Genomic DNA, 20535 nt, shown 5'->3' on the forward strand with positions numbered 1-20535 from the left:
TAATTTTTTCTCTTTATAATAGTAATAAAATGTTTATTGTGTTCAGTTTAGAAAATGTAACTAAGAAAAAAGGATGGGAGGAAGGGAGGAAGGAAGGATGGACCCATACACCCAAAGGCAACATTTTAATATGTATCCTTTCTTTTTCCTACCTTGATGTGTAATAATTTTGTTTCAAAAGTCATTTCTTGTAACTGTATATTCATTTTGTTTATATATAGATAGAGCAGTAGGCAATTTTTGCACATATATTTTCATAGCCCTTGGTATATTATATAGCAGCTTTTCAGTAGACATTTGTTGTTTGATATTAAGTAGATGCTGAGAAATTGATGGGTTTTCTCAAATAATTAACTTTACATTGAGGAATTGATTTAAGCACTGTGATAAACTGATCTCATCTCCTGTGTTTTGATTCGTTATCTCTTAATAAAATTTTCCTCTTATTTCTACCTGTCAATAATCCCCAGACCATTTCTTATTTAACAGTTCAAATCAATTCATGCAGTTCATTTCCTTTCAGCCTTTGAGCTGGGACAGTCATACTAATGACTCCCCTGCACTTGTTGCAAAAGAACTTTCCTGGAGTGCAGGCTGCCCACTGCAGTGACGTGCTATCCAGGAAGCCAGCCATCTGAGTCACTTCGGAGGTGTTCAGAGAAACCTGAGGAAAATAAATACCTGGGAGAATGAGAAGTAGATATAACACTTCTTTTATAGAAAGAGAAAATTTTCTTCTAAATATTTAAAAAAATGAATACTACACTTACTCTAAAACTTATTTTCATATCTTTTATATGTTTCCTACTTTTAGAGGTTTATTAAACGTGATGCTTTCAGGTGATACTCCCTATAACACTCAACTGTATTCATTTGAGTTTGGAGAATAAAAGTCATTTGGGACATAGTCCAATGGAGTTTTAGTTTAAAGGAGCACGTGTCACTATTTAGGTGTCCTGATGATCTACCAATAATGGAACCCATGGATAGTATGGTCTAGAAGTGGTTTTGTTTTACATCAATACTTCGATAGTGTGTCCATTGTTCTTTTTCTTTTTTTCCCTTTTTTTTTTAAATCACTATAGCTATAAGTAATTGGACATAGTACACTTGTTCAATCCTATTTTTTTAAAATGGGGGCTGCGGGGTTGGCATGCTGCTTTTTCTCCCCAGGTTGAACTGAAGTTGGAAGTTTATTTTAGCTTGCAAGTTCTTTTAACAAACGTCACCAGGTGTCTCAGGCAGCGGCAGTTGACTGTCGTAAGGATGCAGTGCCCACACCTGCAGATCTCTCAGCTGAGCAGTGTTTCCTGTGCATCGAAACCCAATGCAGGCCTTGAAAGCCTGCTGGGGATGGCCTAAGACACTCCTCCCCATACAACAGGATGTCGAGGAGAGCAAGGAAGGAAGATGGAGAGGGAAGAGGAAGGGATAGCAGTAGCTAAAGGAACAGCATTTTCACCTGTTCCTCATACATCATTCGCACAGGATGACAGAAAGATGGCCAGGTGACACCTAAACACATACCTGTAGTGAGCTTCATTAAAGGGAGAGGAAGTCTCACCTTAGAGAACATGAACCTTTTATAAAGAAAAATTATTAATAATAAGATATTGGGGGAGACACTATGCTTATAATACTGTACATGAAAGAAATTTGACCTTTGCTCTGGAGAGAAACACCATCTCTGTTGTCCAAGGTGGTTTGCGATACAGATTGCGATACAGATACTGTCCTTGAAAAGATAATCTTGAACAAAGTCTTTCAGTTCCTTGGTGTAGCAAGATGTACGGAAATATGAGAGACCGATGGAGAGCTGTCTATCAACATTTTATATATACACATGTTTCTTATCTATCTTCTCCAAAGAGTATTTAGCTCCATGTGGGTAGAGATTTTTGTCTGTTTTGTTTAATCCTCTATCTGCAATGCTTAGAACAGTACCTGGCACACAGTAGGTAATAAGTATTTGTTAGATGAATTAATGAATGGGTGAGCATGAATTATTTGATCAGTTTCCTAATGATATATATTTAGAAATGAGGATAAAAATATCTTTGGTATGCATATATTCCTGTTGATATAGCTTGCTGGAGCTTTGGCATTACTGTTGATAATGCTGTGAGAGAATATTTCCATTTTAACACTGATCTTTATTAAAGCCACTAAATTTGACAAACACATACATTTAAAGAAAAACTATGGCAAATGGGATTTTTACCAAAACATACTATGGATTTTTATATGGTGGGAGCTTTGAAACAAAGAGCTGTGTGTAGACAGATCGATAACTGAATACCACACCATAATGAGTTATGATGTACCACATGGATTTAATTAAAATTTCAGCTGAACTTTTTTACTGGGTCTAAGTGGTTGGATTCAATTTTGTTAAGTGCAATAGTTGGTTTATGCTACAAATTTTCCATTTGTCCTTTGGGTTTACAAAATTCTCCCAGTTGTATAAAAAGTGAGAATATTCATCTCTTTAAATATTCCGAGGTTGTATTTCGTATGGTGCAATGCTAGGCTGCGCCAGAGCTTAAGAAGGAGTGGGGTGGGGAAACACCTCTGCCACTAATGTGCTCATAACCGTGGACAATATGCCTGTACCATATTTTTCACTGAATACCTTTTATGTTCCAATTCTATATCTTTTGGGGCTTTAGGTATTCATACAACTATCTCTTATTGTTATTCTGTTTTCAGGTGATGTTCTTGTTGCTGTGAACGATGTTGATGTGACCTCTGAGAACATAGAGAGAGTTCTGTCTTGCATTCCTGGACCTATGCAGGTACGGACATTCTTTGGGTTTTATGACGAATTACACAAAATGAGTGCAACTTGTGCTATTTTTTTTTAAGATTCTGGAAATTATGTATAATGAGTGAGTTATGCATACACACTTAGATATTTAAAACATTTTAGATCTTAACATTTTTAGTTTTGGGAGAGTGTTCAAAAAAGAGATGTACTAATAAAACTCATCCTAAGTAAGGCAGGAACAAGAACAGTAATAAAAACATATGTAATGATCAACTTGCCATTATAACTACCATTTGTGCTGATGAAAATCTAGTTTCTAAAAAGTCATTTTAAACAGTCATGGAACTTTTTATTCTCTGATTTATTAAAATCATTATTGCTATAAAGTTATTTTATGTGGTTTTATTTATTTTTAAAACTAATTATACTTTCTTGATTTTTCTGTTATCTAGTTACTCCTGAGCTACTTAGTTATTTTTTCATTCCTTGCTGGTAAAAGTAAATCTCTTCCGTAAGTTATTGTGATACCCTAAACACTGATATTTTGTATCAGAGATGACATTTTTAGGTAATTAGATGTATGGTGAAAGTGCCAAACTTCCTATTTATGAATGTTCTACTCTTGTTAGCATCAGGAATTAACTCCCTCTCTTTTGAGGTGTAGGGAGGATGAGATGATTCAGAGATCTAAGAGATTCCATCAGGCAGTGAAAGGGTGAAGTAGTTTATGGATTGATCAGGATGAACAGACTCAGGATTTTATCTGCATCGATTTGAGATTCTGAAATAATAGGAGCCATGATGAAATTCCTTGTTCTCTAAGAAATAAGATTTCTCTATGTTGTCTTCTCTTACACACACACACACACACACACACACACACACACACACACACACACACACACACGGAGAGGGTGTGGGGGAGGGGAGGGGGGAAGAAAAAGGATTTGCTCAGCTAAATAGATGCAATTCCTTCAGAATTTTGACTAAGGGATAGACAAAGCATCTGCCACGCCAAGAAGAAAGGGTCAGACATGCAGAAAGCAGTGAAGATATTGCGAGGCACAGGAGAGAGCCTGGTCTGGTCTGGAGCTGCTTCAAGATTCTGACAGCCTCCCCAGGTTCTGTATGTAGAGAGGATGGCATGGTAGCTAACAGGGAGAGAGGATGTGTTTCTTTGTCTGGCAGAAGTTAAAGAGACATTGCTTGTTGCTAGAACGGGTTGGATGGAGATAGAAGTAGAGAGAGGAGGTAATAAAAGCAACATGATTTTGGCAGTGATAAGTTATGGAGAACATGTCCTTAGACCTGAAGAAAGGCACGTCGTCTTCTGAACTGGGAGAGAAGGGGGAAAGAAACGGTGAGCAAATTGCACAAATAAGAAACGGTTTTGAGGGAGACAAGAGATGAGAAATGATGAAACTTGTCACAGGTTAACGTCTGTGAAACAGGAAACCTTTTTTATAAGAAACTTTATATAAATTATATTAGATGTTTCTTAATGAACATTTTTTCCTATAAAACACATAATATCCTTAATATGTACATATATCAACTCCTTTTAAAAATAGCACTTTGGTTATTACCTGTCTATTCTTTATTATTTTATTATGGCAACTAGATTTCCTGACATTTACATGTAAGCTATGTAACATGTAAGCTTTTTCAGTGTCTTGCTAAAGTGTAATTATCTTTGAATTATGGAGCCAACTTTACCTAAATCGGAAGAATGGCAGCTAAAACAGTTCCTTAAAGAACTTTAATGGATGGTTCTGTGGTGTGCGTGTTGGTTGGAGTTTTTGTTGGGGTCCAGGGAGGAGGGGAAGGTCCTCGTGCCACAGAAAAGCAGTGCTGCTGTGTGCCACGTGCAACACTGAATTAGTTTTCAAATGTGTCGTTTTTCACGAAGCATAGCAAACCAGTCTTAAATTTTAGGTTGCTGTTGCTGCCTAAAGTAAAATTGGTGAATTTTTATTTTGAGTTTCCCAGCTCATTTCCTTTTGTCAGTTCTGGTGAGTCACGCCCTAGCTTTTGACCTCTCCACCCACAAGAATCAGAGCTGGAAAAAATGCCTTCCGTGTTCTGAGGCACCCTTCTTTTTCCAAGGACCCATCTTCCTCCTTAGTCACCCCTGGCATGCAGGTCTCACAGACGCTCCAGCAGACCCAGCCTGTCTCTATGACACCTGCATTCCTAGGATGTCGCTCATCTTGTGCTCCTGACAAGCAGATGTCTTCCCATCCACCCCATTCCTCCCCTACAAGCACAGTGCCTGGACAGTCTTCAAAGCTTTCATCTATCCTGCCACAAAGTCTGCACTCAGGATTTTCCCCAAATTCTTGGTTTCTCACATTTTCAAAGAACATCATCAAGGCTCCCATACATTTTCTTTTGGAGACTCCTAAACCCTCATTCTCAGATAAAAGAACCCCCAACCACAGAGCCATTCACTTCATCAGATCCCTTTTCAAGGATTTTAGGTATTTATGCTCATATTTATGTATACACATATTGAGTGTTGCCTACTAGAGCAGAGGCCACCCTCAGAACATAGGCTTTTGGGCAACATAACACATGTTGCTTGTTTGGGTCAAAACTGCACATTAAATACTCTTTTTCACATCCTTCTAGGATCATTTCTAAAACAGTTTTTTCAACTCTTCCTCACCTTTACCATATATTAATTTTCATCAGATAACTCTTGATTGTTCACATGTATCATCTCTATTTTTTTTTATATTCTTGTGTAGTTTGCTTAATATCCGCCCCCCCAAGTATACTGATTTTATTCTCAGCCTTTTTTGATATATTGTTCTAATACCAAGGACCCGTTTTTCAATATTGAGTTTACAGAAAACAAAAAATTATTAAAGGTTGATCTTTTCCATTTGGGACAATATTAAATGTCTTGTAAAGAAACATGATCATCAGGCCTCAGAAAAATTTCATGAAGGACTTCTCCCCCGCTACTCTTAGAATACTGCTAATCGTGACCTCGTTTATCTTTAAACACGCATTGGTGAATTTAGGCCTCGTGTCTCTTTTCCACTTGTTAATAAAATGAACTTTGAGGCCTATTTTAGAAAAGATGTTTACCTAACTTACTTCAGGTAAACCAAGATAACTTGGTGCCCCTGAAATGCCAGAGACAGCTACAGATAAGCAAAATCGAACACAGTCATAAACAGTTACTCCTTGCCAACAAAAAGAAGAAAACTAGATATTTTTTCTTTTGGAAGATATTATTCCTCAGGGCAGATTTATTTTATAGTGTAACAGAAACAACAGTTGGATGGGCTGGTGGGATTATGAATGAATTTTTTAAAATAATGTTTAACATTTTTAGTAAACATATATAAATATATAAAGCTCATTCTTAAAGTTACTAATATGTTAGTGTTTATCATATATTTAAAGTCCTTAAAATGTAATAAATTGTATTTATTGTAATAAATATGTAAAAGTAGAGATGATTACTGTCTTGATAATTTTTTAATTTCTCCCAAAATGCAACTTAGTGAATACAATTTTGTCTGCTTTTAAATACTGACCAGACTTTTTTCCCCAGCTTTACTGAAGTATGATTGACAAATAAAAATTGCATATTTAGGTTGTACAATGTGATTTTTAAAAAATATACATGATTGTTTGTTGTACATATAGCAACAAGAAGACTTCTTTAGTCTAGATAAGCATGAATTTTTTTTCTTTTAAAATTTAACCTAATTTTAAGAGTCACTGCACTATAATGTTTAAATTTAAAATTTTATGATCAGTGAGAATGTGCTGCTTTACTCATTTGTATTCTGATAAGATTTTAAATAATAAGAATACTTTGTGCCTATTAGCTTATGATGATGTCCTTGCTACACAAAATTAACTATACTGAGTGAAAACTTCTCTCAGTCAGGATATACACTGGTGCTTTGAAATGAGCGAGTTACCTTTGGCCAGCTGACATGTAGCCCCGCATCTCAGTTTTCAAGGAAAGGTAATTGAGGAGTGGATGCTACCTTTCAACGACTGGAAGATGGCCACATTCTGGACTCTTACCAGTCTGCTTTGACATCAGGCCATGAAATAAAAATTACCTTGATAAAATTGATAGATAAGCTTCTTAGGGCCATAGTCCAAGATCCAGCATGTTGGTCTTTCTTTACTATCCTTGGCCTTTATTGAAAGGACCACAAAGAATGTCTAAGAAAAGAATATTTGAGTATCACCTCACTGGAAAGGAGTGCTAACTCCGGTGCTCTAGGATGGTGTCTGTGCAGACCGTGCAGACCTGAGTATCTGCAGGTACACAGCCTTCTTTGTGAAAACTGCAGCTGACTTTCCCTTGTTGAAACATCAACACACTGTTTTAATTTTTAAAGGTGAAACTGACATTTGAAAATGCATCTGCTGTGAAAAAGGAAACAATTCAACCACGACAGAAAAAGGCACAGTCTAACACAGGTGATCTAGTCAAACTTCTATGGGGAGAAGAGGTTGAAGGTATCCAACAGAATGTCGTAAACACTCCTCATATCGTTATGTATCTCACACTAGAGCTGGACTCAGAGACATCAAAGGAGGAGGTGAGTGTCTTCTCAAAAGTGCAAGGGCAGAAAGGAGGGACCTTTTCTAGTCTTCCAAGTGAGGAATAAGCACCCTTCTCAGTCATTCTCTTTTTTGGTTTTGGTGTGTCTCATACTTTTTTCAATTGACAAGCTTAGTAAGTCCATTTGTAGAGATCAGTGAAATATTTGAATTTGTTTCTTCTGCCTTCTTTAAAAAATTCTTTTTGAACTGATTTTCCACGATATTTTTCTCATCTATTTTTGCTTGTTTGTATCATTATTCTTGCTCTATAGTAATTACTCTTGAAATCTTACATTACATTTGTCTTAACAAATTCTAAAGTCTAACAGTATCTTAACCCCTTTTAAAATAATTCAAGGCCTTTACTACACCTGAACTTCAGTCATCCCCCTCTTCACTTACATGCTGTTGTCATCAATATTTTGGTGCTATCATTTTTTTAAAACACAAATTGGGCATAATTATCCTATTATTACTACTACTACTTATTATTATATTGTATAAATTATGAAATGTATGAAATATAAAATGCATGTTTCATATGTATTTCATATAGATGAACTTTCTTAAATTTACTTACATGCAAAAAAAATTTACTTATACGCTTACCATTTTCTTATTCTTGTTTCCTCTCAGACTGTCCTTACTTCATCATTTTTCTTCTTCCTAAAACATATATTTTGGACATTTGTTTTCAGTGAAAGTCTGTTGGTGATAAATTCTTTCTGTTGTTATTTATCTGATGTATTTTTAACTCCTCCTTGAAAGGCAGCTTTATAATTCTACACCTTATTAGTCAGGATAGGCCAATCATTGTAACAGACAACCCTAATGTGTCAGTGGCTTAACATAATAGAAACTTATTTCTCATTTCAACATAAATGTTTCTGGTCATGTGGCTCAGTGATTCGAGCCCTTCTTCTAGCGGTTCTATTATTCCCAAGAGCTTCAGAGTCTGCTGTTGCATCTTTTACCCCTAGTTGGCCAATGAGAGAAGAGAACGCATGCTAAATCATACAGCACTTTTCAGAGGCCTGGCTTAAAAGTAGCAACATCATTTCTACCCATGTTCCAGTGCCTAGAACTAGTTATATGGTCTCTTGATACAAAGAGGTAAGAAATGTAGTCTTCCTGTGTGGCCAGGAAGAAGATGAAGTCAATGTGGTATAGCTTAAGCCAGCTATATAGACAGTTATGTTCTCTAATCTATTTGAAGATAACATTCTTTTGTCTTCTTACTTCCATAATTGCTGTTAAGAGGTCTACTGTCAGTTATTCCTCTGTAAGGAATATGTCTTTTATTTTCTTTGTTCCATTTCTTGCTTTTGCTATGTCCAAACTCTATTGTGTGTTCTACTTAAACAGTCATAGTTTTATTTTTAGAAGTTCCTGAAAAGATATTTAACTCATCTGCATTCAGATCTGTCATGATATTCCTGGTAATGTCTTGATGCTTGCTCATTTTAGTGATTCTATACTTATTTCTGTAAGAATTTCATACAAAGCTCTTCTCTATTCTGTATCTGCCCATCCCATTACTTCTTAAGTCCTGAGGGGACTCTGATGTGTGGTAGCTTGCCTTCTTATGTCCTTTGGGATCACTGACTAAACTTACTGCTTGATTTTATGTTTAGGAGTTCTGTGATTCTAAAGTGAGGATGCCTTCCTCCAAAGATAATTTGCTTCTTCTGCCACTGACCTAGGGCACTCAGTTTGACTCAGTGATCTGGGTTTAACACTGTGGTCCCAGGCTTAGCTCACCCACCAAGCAACTAGCCCAATGCTCAGTGGCCTGACTGAAGCTCTTATAGGCATCAGTCCCCCAGGCAACCCTGCCTCTGTCTCTCTGCCCGCCGCTTACTGCTCCCCGCTGAGGCCCCAGCATGCTTTGCAGTGTTGGGGAAAGGGGTTGGAAGGGTGTAGAGAGAATGTTTTTGGAAACCTCTCTACTTCTTACATATCCAGCAGTTCAACAAATATGTTTGGCCATGGATCTAGTTGTTTTATAGCAAAGGTCTCTCAAATATCTAGTTTACCATAATGCTTTGAGCAGAAACAAGATCTAAAAAGTTTTTACCTAACTTACATGTCTTTGCTTTTGAAATCCTTGCAGCCTATATTCTAAGCGCCAAAGCCATTTTATCCAAGGTGTGTATTTCCTAGTGTTGCTTCTTTATATATCAAAAGTTAGTCAATAATTGAAATGGAAAAGAAGGGGCTTACTTATATGTGTTTTTGTAATTTTCTGTGTTCTGAAAAATACCTAGAGACCTAGAGGTAGTAATTCAAATTTCTTGTATGTATTATTAGTCCTTTATATTTTATAACAAATGAGAAATTTAAACATTTATTATATAAAACACAACAAATTTCTGGGATAGTAGCACTCTGAATCTCTAGAGTGTCAGAGTAGGATACTGCAGAGGCCTTCTGTCATCCTTGCCTTTCTTTCCATGGGAAAGTGTGTAGATGTTTCTCAGATGAACAGGCTTCATCTGTTGACAGCCCCGTATCAACACTGTAATCAAGAGAGGCTTTTAATTCATATCGAACAGAGTGGAAGCTGCTGCAAATGCATGCTGCTAACAAGTGCTTAAAAACACAGCTAATTAAATTGGTTAGGAACTGTAGAGCTTGCCAGGTCTTTAATAGTGAGGCTTTCTGGGATTGGTCGCTGTAGCAGTTGGAATAGAGGCTTTCTCAAATGACCCTTTTTTACTGTTTTGATTTTACAATAAAATGTCATGGGGCCATTTTGTTTTCATGTGAGTTGTATATTGAAGAAAGGCTTGTCTGCTTTAAGTTACAAGACTTGGAAATTTCACAAAACGAATGAAAGAATATGGTTTTGTGTTTAAAGTGGTATTTATTATTTGTCTAAATACAATAAGTTTTTTATTACCCAAGTTTCAAATGCATTAAGTAGATATAACAGACGATCTTAACTGATGTTTGACTTAATTTCTAGAAGTAAAATGTTTAACTGTTTTTATACTAGAAATATTGCAAGAAATTTTGAGTATTTGAGTTGTTAGGGAGATTGTATTTGGACAACATATTCTATAACAATTTGCATGTTTTGAATGTGCTTAATACGTATAAAAAGCAGATGTGTCCAGTTTATCATTATTTATATTTGTCCTAATGTAAAAATTGCCAAGACATGGACACCATGTCACATAATTATTTCTTATAAAGAAAGACCAAAGCAAGGTTTAGAATACTCTTAAAGAGATAGAGAACCAAGGAAAAGATCTAATAATATTTTAGGAGTTTGGGCTTTCAGTAGTAGTTATATTAATATTTATGGATATTGTCATTAAATAGCGTAAGTGGAAGCTACTCTGAATTCTCCATGGTTTCTATCTAGAAATTTTTATTTTGTCTGCTTTTAATATGCTTTGTTAAGAAAAACAGCATGTTGCTTTATATAACAGCAAAAAAGTGAGGTACAGAATGATTTATTCCTTTGTATAAAAGTTCTAGCACAATGCACATCCTAATTTTGAAATGTTATTTTATTGTGTAAAAATTTTGTTTCCTGGGAACATGTCCTTCTTGAAAATAGAAAAAAATATTAAGTATTTTGTGAATTATATTATAGGTCTAGTATTTGGAATGCAGTTAGCATTAACGTAATGGGTAGGTGTAGAGCCAGAGGAAAGAAAGAGCAATTAGGGGGTTCATTTTATAAACTATATAAATGTCTAACTACTGTACTGTATACTTGAAACTAATAAAATAAAATTTTTAAAAAATAAAATGTGTTCTCTTTTAAAGTTTTAATTCAGATTAATTTATGGCAGGCAAACTCTTTCAAATTTAAGACAGATAAGATTTTATAATATAATGCTTCTTTCCTCCTGTCTGCACTACTTTAACGTAGTTTTCTAGTCTCACTTTATAAGTTTAATTTGTCTTGTCTTGGATTTAAATATTTAATGACTCCACCAAAGATGACAAAGATTATCTTTTAAAAGTCTGTATGAAAGTAACTAAATTTAAAGACTCCTTCAAGTTACATGTGGTATCTGTGTAGATATGTAACCATGGGGGATAAAAATACTGGTACATGAATGATAATATTAGTATTAATTTATTTTAAAGGAGATTAAAGTTTAAAACATTGTTTGAAATTAACTGAAATTATTCCAACTAGTATTCTACTCAGTATCTATTTTGGTATAATGACCAATTTTGACCATCTCTAACTTATTTTCAAGTGTATTTTAAATGTTACGTAATGTTAAAATTATAGGCATACGTTTCTCCTTATATTTGAACTAAACTCCCACTGAAGCTGAAAGGGTTCATTTTTTTTTCTTTTATTAATACAAAGTCAGAACTTCCCATGACAAAAAAATAATGATTGGAAAATTTGGGAAGTATGATTATTTCTGTTTGTTTTCATTTAACAGCAGGAAATTCTTTATCATTATCCAGTATCTGAGGCATCTCAGAAGCTTAAAAGTGTGAGAGGGATATTTCTCACGCTCTGTGACATGCTGGAAAATGTAACTGGAACACAAGTTACCAGGTAATAATTGATTTTTAATTAGGTTTAATTTTGTTTCTTTCAAGTTATTCACCTTGGTTCTAACAAGCAAAATGCTAATATAAGTATCTATTATTCAAATATATTTCTATCTATAATATAAATATCTATATATATAGCAAATACAATATCTGTAGATATTTTGTTTCTCACATAAGTTATTTCCACCAGTCATCTATTTAAAGTGTAGGTTTTCAATACAGATAGATGTAGATCTCAGTGTTTTCGTACCTTTTAAATCACAAAGTTGGACAGTGACCTATACTTTAGGATATATTCACGAAAGTGATATCTCTTATGCATGGTAGTATGATGAGTCCTGGCTTTTTCATGTTTTTATCTTGATTATTAACTTGCTAAGCAATACCTTTGTGGTTGATAAGAATGACTGAATGTTTATTTTTTTCATATACTTTTATAAGGATATACTTTAGGAGGAGTATTCAGAATGCAGTATCATCTGTGCACATTCATTCAGTGATAGATAAGCAAGACTGATATCAAATAATTTTTTTGAAAAATAAAATACACCATATAGTCAATTATACAGCAGAATATCCCATTCCACATTGACTTATTCAGCTCTGACCTTGAAATGCTGTAGTTAACTTACAGGAAGAGGGGGCTCAAAGCTTTTAAGTTTTGTTTTTGTTTTCTTTTTTTCCATGAAGTAAATCTATGGATTATAACTCATTTTCTTCCTTAATATTTCAACAATTTTTGATATAAAAAAGTTTATCTCAAATTTTAAGAGCCCTGTAATGTTGATAAAATGTCAAGTTGGATTATCTAGGTTTTAACTTTTCTTTTCCTATCTTCTGGTAAAATGATACTACTACGGTTTTAAAAGAAGTAGAAGCTGCAAAATGACAGGAAGAAAAATTTCCTTGTTTTTTTCTAAATAAAAATCATGTTTAATTCTGGGACTTTTAATATAGTGTATATAGAAAATGTACATGCATTTTCATGATACTAGTAACTGAGGCTCCATTTAGTGTATATATTTTGTATACATTTGTATTCATAAAAGCATGCTGTAAGCCTCCTTTTATTTGTTTAAATAGCCTTATTGAGATATAGTTATGCATCATACAATTCACTGGTTTTTGTATATTCGCAGATATGCGCAACCATCACCAGTCAATTGTAGAACATTTGATCACCTCAAAAAGAAACCCTGCACCCTTTAGCTGTCAACCCACCTATCCCACCCCAAGACCTAGACAACTACTACTTTACCTTCCATCTCTGTAGATTTCCCTATTCTGGACATTTCCTATGAATGGGATCATAATATGTGCCTATTTGTGACTTTCTCACTTAGCATAATGTTTTCAAGGTGCAGCAGGCCTCCTTTCTAATCTTATTAGAAAGAAAATTTGACTTCAACTTGTCTATGTGGGTTTGCTTTTAAATATAGGTAGAAAAACTTTTTTGGTGAAACAAATATGAAAATAATTATTTCAAGGATTCCTTAGCAATGTGCATACCTTTTGTTATATACCCTGTTTTAAAACTATAATGATATTAATGTCTGAATTTAAAAGAATTTAATATCTATCTAAAAGTATATGCATTTTTAAATGTAAGCCAAAAGTAATCTCCTTTATGAAAAATCTATTTAGCAATTCATATTTAAAACCCCACATACTTATCTACTGCAATATAGAAGGTACACTATATCCTAAAGACTCAGCGGATAAAGATTGATGTATTTTCATTTAAAGTAAAAAAAAAAACTAAATATAATTTTATTTTCTTCCCGCCACCTACCTCTACAACAAGAATCATTATGTCCTGTTTCCAGAGTTTGTGATTGTATCTCTTTTTAGAACACATTTGTTTCCCGACTTCACTTAAGTATAATAACCTGTACGTATGTAAAAATGTACAATTTGATCAGTTTTGACATAGGTATGTATAGTCGCTGAAACCATCATCACAACAAATACATCTATCACTCTAAAAATTTCCTTGAGAACACATTTAGATCTGAGTTATATTTTGGTTACTTATTTTGTATTTGTGTCCCACATTAAATTGTCTTGTGAGCTGGGACCATATCTTCATTTTTTGGTAATCTCTTTTAGTAAATCATGTTCATATGTAGGCAATCAGAAAATATTAGTTAAATTAACACACTCAGATGGGAGTTTTCTTTAGGAAAAAAAATAGTGAGTGTTAGAAAAAGAATTTCGCTTTATTTATTTTTTTGCTGTAAGGGGTCTACTTTTGTTTGACCTAGGGGCTGGGGTAGGGTGGGTGGGTATGTGTGTGTGGATGTGTGCGTGTGTGCGCACATGTGCATTTTGAATATTTTGGAATATATTTTTGTCATACAATTCCTTGTCTTCTCTGTGTGGTGGTTAGGTATATGCCAAGAAATTTGCTTATTAAGTATGCAGTTCTTAAATCATACCATATGTAATCTTTTATGAATGACTTTATAATTTTATGACATTTAAAGATATTCTAACTTTAACTTTATTTTTTCTTAGCTCATCCCTTCTTTTAAATGGGAAACAAATTCATGTGGCTTATTGGAAAGAATCTGACAAGTTGTTGTTAATTGGTCTGCCTGCTGAAAAGTAAGTTAAGATTTTTGTCTACCTTAAAATTATTTCTCAAATACTACTAACAAAGCCTGTTTCATTAAACTTATGACCTTTTTTGTCAAAATGTAAACTCCTTAATCAGTTTTACAACTTAATGGCCTGCTACACTACCATGATGGCTATGTATGTTCATTTGGTATGAACAGTGGATAAAGGGGCCAGAAAGGCCCCGCTGGACCAATCAGTTAGGGTAGGAGCTGTCAATCACGTTCCTCTGGGATATGGCCAGTTCAGAAGTGGCTGTTCTCTGCTCAAATTTTTGACAGTATCATGATTTGGATTTTGCATGTTTATAGTTTTTTACTGTTGGGAATTTTGGGAAATTAAGGGTGTTTGCTGATGTTGAGCACCTTTGGCAAAATAATGAATGCTTAATTCTAAAGAGACTTCTTTAATGGTACCTCTTTTTAGTATCATGGTCTCCTTCTTAACTTGTTTGCAAGTATTTTGAAATTATTTAATTTTAATAGTAGTAGTTAAGAGCAGGGTTGACATTGATAATGAGCTAACCATGAACCCAGGGACTGCATTAGGTACTTTACATTTGTTAATCCAATTTCCAAAATTGGCTTCAAATGGACTTAACGATTACTGACCCCATTTTATCAATGAGGAAAGTAAAACGAAGAGAAAGTTATGTAACTTGCAAAGGGTCATATAATCAGCATGAGGCAGAACTGGAAATTTAAGGAGAGTCTCTGAATTCTTTGTACTTCATTTCTTCCCTAATGTCGTAGAAAATGAAAGGCTGGGAGTGAGGAGTGGGGTGCAGAATGGGGCTGGAATCTAGAGAACAGCCCCAAGGAGATGGATTTAACTACTGATAGACTAGTCTATGTCCCTGCTCAATGATTTTTAAAACTTGGAATTTAGACTCTTGCCTACTTTAAAAAGTAATTTAGTTTTCCCTTCTGGTCCATAGAACCATTATACATTGTCTACCAAATAGTTATCAAACATCAAAATAAGTACTGTAGTATGTGACTGATACTACTTTAGAGAATACTAGTTAGGACCAATTTTCTTTTGGTGTTGCCTTAAGCTTTCCAAGGAAGAGAAACGTAGACCTCAAAAATACGTTATCCAGCCAATCTGAACACGAATATGACTATTTCCTATTACTAATGACTTTGTTAATTATGTTTATTTTATTATATAAGTGTATTAGTTACTGTTCCTGCTTACCAAATTACTCTACAACTTAGGGAAGTAAAGATTTATTGTCTCAGGTAAACACCTGTGGGTCAGGAAGCCATGAGCAATTTAGCTGGCTGGTGCTAGCTGAGGCTGCCCAAGGCTGCAGTCAAAACGCTGGCTAGGAATACAGACTGAAGGTGGCTTACAGATAGCCATTGTGAAGATGCATCATTCCCTTGCCACATGGACCTCTCCATAGACCTGCTGGAGTGTCCTCACAAAGTATCAGTGGGCTTACCCCAAAGCAGAAAGGCCTTTTATGACTTACTCTTAAAACAGATACACTGTCATTTCTACCAGTACATTTGTTAGACTGTGTTACCAAGTCCATCCCCCACGCAAGGGGAGAGAACTAAGTAAGCTCCACTTCTTGAAGGGAAGAGTATCAAACATGAACTCAAAGGAGGCTACAGTGAAAAATATCAAAACGATTGTTTTGAAGTAACTTTAATTTTTAACACAGATAGGATCTATCATAAGTGTGGGGATCAAAATTTTTAACATGAAGAATGGTGCTGTGACATATACTAAGTAGATGATGGCTCTCTTTAACCAGCATTAGCTGATACTTTTTTTTTTTTTCCTAAAAAGGGACTATAGTCATCCTTTGCTATCTGTGGAGGATTGGTTCCCAAACCCCTCATTTTGTTTTGTGTGGGTTTATGAGAATTGTAGAATATCCACAGTAAGATACTTTAGGATGTAGTGGCAGGGTAAAACTTTTTTCTTGACTTTTTTAGTAGCCCAAAAGGCAAAAGAAAAGAAACAGAAAATACAATAGGGAGATAAAGGTGCAGCATAGGCAGTTAGAGAGGGAAGAGGAGAGCCCAGCTGAGAAAGTGAGTGGGGGCTGTAAAGATGTTCTGCTTTTATATATGTGTGATTTGACTATGTTGTAAATAAATGTATTTTTGCCTTTCTTAGAGTTCCTCTTCCTCAGCTAAGGCATATGATAGAGGATGTTGCCCAAACCTTAAAATTTATGTATAGTTCTTTAGATAGGTAAGTACTTTGACTTGAATCTCTAGTTTTAAGTGTATGATTCTAAGTCACCTTTTGCACTTAATACTGTTTCTTGGTTGGCAAGTTAGTTGTTTGTTTTTTCATTTCTATTTTCTCATCTTTTATCACTGGACTTTATTTTAAAGCTCTAGACAGTTTTTCACTTGATCCCTTGCTTTTTTCTTTTTGGCCTCATATGTCACTTTAGTGAAATAGTGAGGTAACCACAGTTATATTCTGATTTGATATATTTCTGTAGGGGCAAGGGTAAGAGCATTTTTTTAATAATATACAGAAAAGAGAGAGTATAAATGTTGTGTTTTTCTCTGATTATAAGATGATTATCAAATTCACTATACTAAAATGTGATACTTCCTTCTAAAGAAAATTTTAGTGAAAAAAATGTATGCAATCTTAAATAAGAAATAGTAAAGTGTTGACTAGTTTCATGTGTATCCTGCAATATATTTTCATACAATGTGAACATGCATACTTTTTTATGCATATAGGCTCATATTATACATACTTTTCTGCTTCTTCTTTAACATTACAATATAATGCGAACTAATGGAGAAAATTTGAGGTAACTGTTCAACATTTGAACTTGTAAAATTATGGGTGGAAAGGAAATTATTCTCTTTGTGGGAGTTTTGTAAGTCCCAGTACTTCAGAGAGGTAAAATGATGCCTTTGCTTTCAAAGCCTTAAGCATATAACAATATATAAATCCAAAGATAGTTTATCCATTTTTTTAAACCACAGTGGTATCAGCTGTCTATTTATCAATGTGGATTTTTGTTGTCCCTGTTCTCAGAGCAGACATAAGGAATGTTCTGTGATTGTGCCATCTGTGAAAACTATCTAAGTTGCAGTAGTTGCCCCCGAGAGTCACTTAGGAGATGCATTCTTTTCAAACCCAATCAAGTATTTATTAACATTTTCCAAATATGTTAACTACAAAAGGCTGGGCAGCCACGAACAGTGCTTTTACCTTTAATAAGGAAATTTTTAACCAATGAAGAGTAGGTATGTGGTTATAAACAACCTCTTTAAATTTATACAAGATGAGCAAACCTTGCTATGTTTTGCCCTAAATGAAACTTTGTTTTCATAAAACCAGAGATAATCAAAGAATTCCTGCAATGAATTCTGTACATGACGACAGTCAATTGCAACTATTTTGCAAATTCCAGTGGTGTAGGTGGGGGGCAGAGGGTCTCTTCATTTCTCTAATTTTTATCTTGAAATTTAGGTTCCATTGATTTGGACGTATCTCCAAGTTGGCAGCAAATTTAACTAGTTTCTCGTTTAAGTGAGAATTTGAAAGACAAACTAAGCAATAAATGTGAAGATCTATTGAGTTCTTAAAACCAAGAAGCAGTATGGCTTTGAGATATTAATAATTATTTTGCAATAATTTTTAACAAGTATTTTTTTCTGATTATGAAAGCTATTAAAGGCCCACTGAGCCACTGAAAAGTGGTTATACATCAACACAGTTTAATGTTGTGATATTAGTTATGACAGTTTCCTTCACCATTTCTTGCCAGTCCATCAGTGTGTCTTATCCAAATCTGAAACCTATCCATTTCTCTCCAGCCACTGCCATCTCTCACTACTACTGTAACCTAACTGGTTTCCTTGCCTTCATTCTTGCCACTTTAATTTCCAAACACAGTTAGAGTGATCTTACTACATGATCTGGTTCTTACCTACATTTATAATTTCAGACTTCAAATTGCATTGACCTCTCTGCAGTGTTCAGCAGGAGCCTTAGCCCAGATTGTTCCCACCCTACAGCTTGTGCACTCTTTCCTATCACTGGACTTTCTTGACTGTGAGATTTCAGCTTAAATGCTCCATTCTGAGAGATGCTTCCCCAGCCATTTGATCTAAAATAGCCAACCAATCACATCACCCATGCACATAGTATTGTTTTCGGCATAGTCCTTTATACAAGAACATGTTTTTACGGTTTGTTCATCTGTTGTCTTTCTCCACTAGAAAGAGCTCCACAGGGGCAGAGACCTGTCTTTTGTCTTGATATTTTCACTGCTGTGCCTCCAGCAATGAGAACAGTGCCTGGAACATAGTAGGCACTCAAGTAAATTGTTGAATGAATCAGTGAATATTATTCTGACATGTTAGCAGTATATATTCCAATTATTGTGCTATCCAGTGGGTTATTCCAAAGAATGGTTGTAGACAATGCTGGATTACTTTTACATGGCCAAAACAAAGTGTTTAGTTTCTCTCTCTCCACGTTTTTTTTTTTTTTTTTTTTTTTTGAGTTTTTCAGTAGTTATGCCTTCATTAGTAAAATAGGAGGAAATAACTTGGGCTAATTTATGTGCTTACTGCTTACCAGCAAGTAATAAGCATAATAATATGTACTAGAGACTGCTTTTGAGTTAGATAATATTATTCCCAGTCTTACAGAACTGGAAACAAAAGTTCAGGGAAAGGTTAAAATGATTTTCTTGAGATATCTACCAAGTAAGAACAGTGGTAAGATTCAAAGCCAGATCTATTCTATTACAACACTCAAAATCTCTTTATTGCCCCATATTGCCTGAAAGATACTGGAAGTTATAGATGTTTCATGCTAGTCAGAGGTAAGAGCAACTTTTGTTTTTTACAAAGAGGGCACTTCAGCCCATTCTGTTGTAGATGTACCACTTGTATTAGCCCTATGGTTTTTCCGTAGTACCACCTACTCGGGGCATTTGAGAGCAGGTTTTAGGGTAAACAATACTGACAGCATGAATTTCTCAACATACTCCGTAACATTACAGCAGTAATTCTTACTGAGGGAGAGGATCCAGCCCCCTTAGGAACATATGAAAGATAGCTACCATTCCCATGCGTTGTCCTAACTTAAAGCTCTTATTTCCTCAGTGCCTTTTGCCAGGTCGAGAATGTGTCTCATTTGGATCACTTTTTCGACTTGTTCTTTCAAAGAGCACTGCAGCTGGCCAAACTGCATCGCAGTGCCAGCCCCAACATACAGCGGTATCAGACCTCTAGTGCAGTACTTCTGGATAATCTCCCTGGAGTTCGGTGGCTCACACTTCCACAGGAAATCAAGGTAATCTCAGAACTCATAAATAAGAATCAGAACCAGTTGCTTTGTAATTCTTTAGCTTCTCTTTTTTCTTAAGCTTTTTGTTACTTTCTAAATAGAAATTAGCTCTCTTACCTAACACTAACATTTAAGCTTTGTCCAAACTTGGAATACTTTTGAGGCATTACAATTGTGTGATGTATCTTACTTTGGAATTTTGTGACTTTGATTTTATAATTAAACATCCTTGAGTTAGGATTATGTTTCTATATAAATTAAAGACAGATGAAATCATTGGCTAATAAACAATATTCTTAAAGTACATATCTCCACTAATAGCAAAATCTTTCTGTATATGAACATATGTAATTAGTCTTTGCCTTGTCCCCTAGATCTAGCTTACCCAGAGTGGTCATCAATGTAGTTTTAGTCATATCTATAGACCCAGAATAACTTTACTGTTAAATGATTGAAAAGATCATTTCAGACATTTTCATCACCAACAATCTATTTAGCCACAGCATTTGGATTAGTATTAAATGAGGCACTATGACATAGCTTGTTCCTTGCTCATGAAGAAACCCAGGCTGTGTTGTACTAAAAACCCCCTTCAGGGTTCTACTCTTCATTAAATTATTTAATGTATGATCAAATAAATACTTTTGTGACAGTTTAATAATGATTTAAACTGTTTTATCAGTTGTTCTGCTTAGTTTCCTCATCTGTAAAATGGGGACAATAATAGTACCTAC

The 20535-nt window shown here is 34.8% G+C and overlaps 1 protein-coding gene across 3 annotated transcripts in view; it reads left to right on the forward strand.

The window, feature by feature from the left end:
* The window catches only part of INTU (inturned planar cell polarity protein), a 51649-nt gene that overhangs the window by 12365 nt on the left and 18749 nt on the right, over positions 1–20535 (forward strand). For all 3 annotated transcript variants that reach the window (XM_039879569.1, XM_039879570.1, XM_039879571.1), the window contains exons 3-8: positions 2710–2795; positions 7144–7347; positions 11770–11888; positions 14405–14494; positions 16643–16720; positions 19618–19807. In XM_039879569.1, coding sequence (XP_039735503.1) covers positions 2710–2795; positions 7144–7347; positions 11770–11888; positions 14405–14494; positions 16643–16720; positions 19618–19807 — 767 coding nt within the window. The remainder of the gene's footprint in view (positions 1–2709; positions 2796–7143; positions 7348–11769; positions 11889–14404; positions 14495–16642; positions 16721–19617; positions 19808–20535) is intronic.

This window comes from Pteropus medius, unplaced genomic scaffold (assembly GCF_902729225.1).
Source record: "Pteropus medius unplaced genomic scaffold, Ma_sr-lr_union100, whole genome shotgun sequence".
Lineage (NCBI taxonomy): Eukaryota > Metazoa > Chordata > Mammalia > Chiroptera > Pteropodidae > Pteropus > Pteropus medius.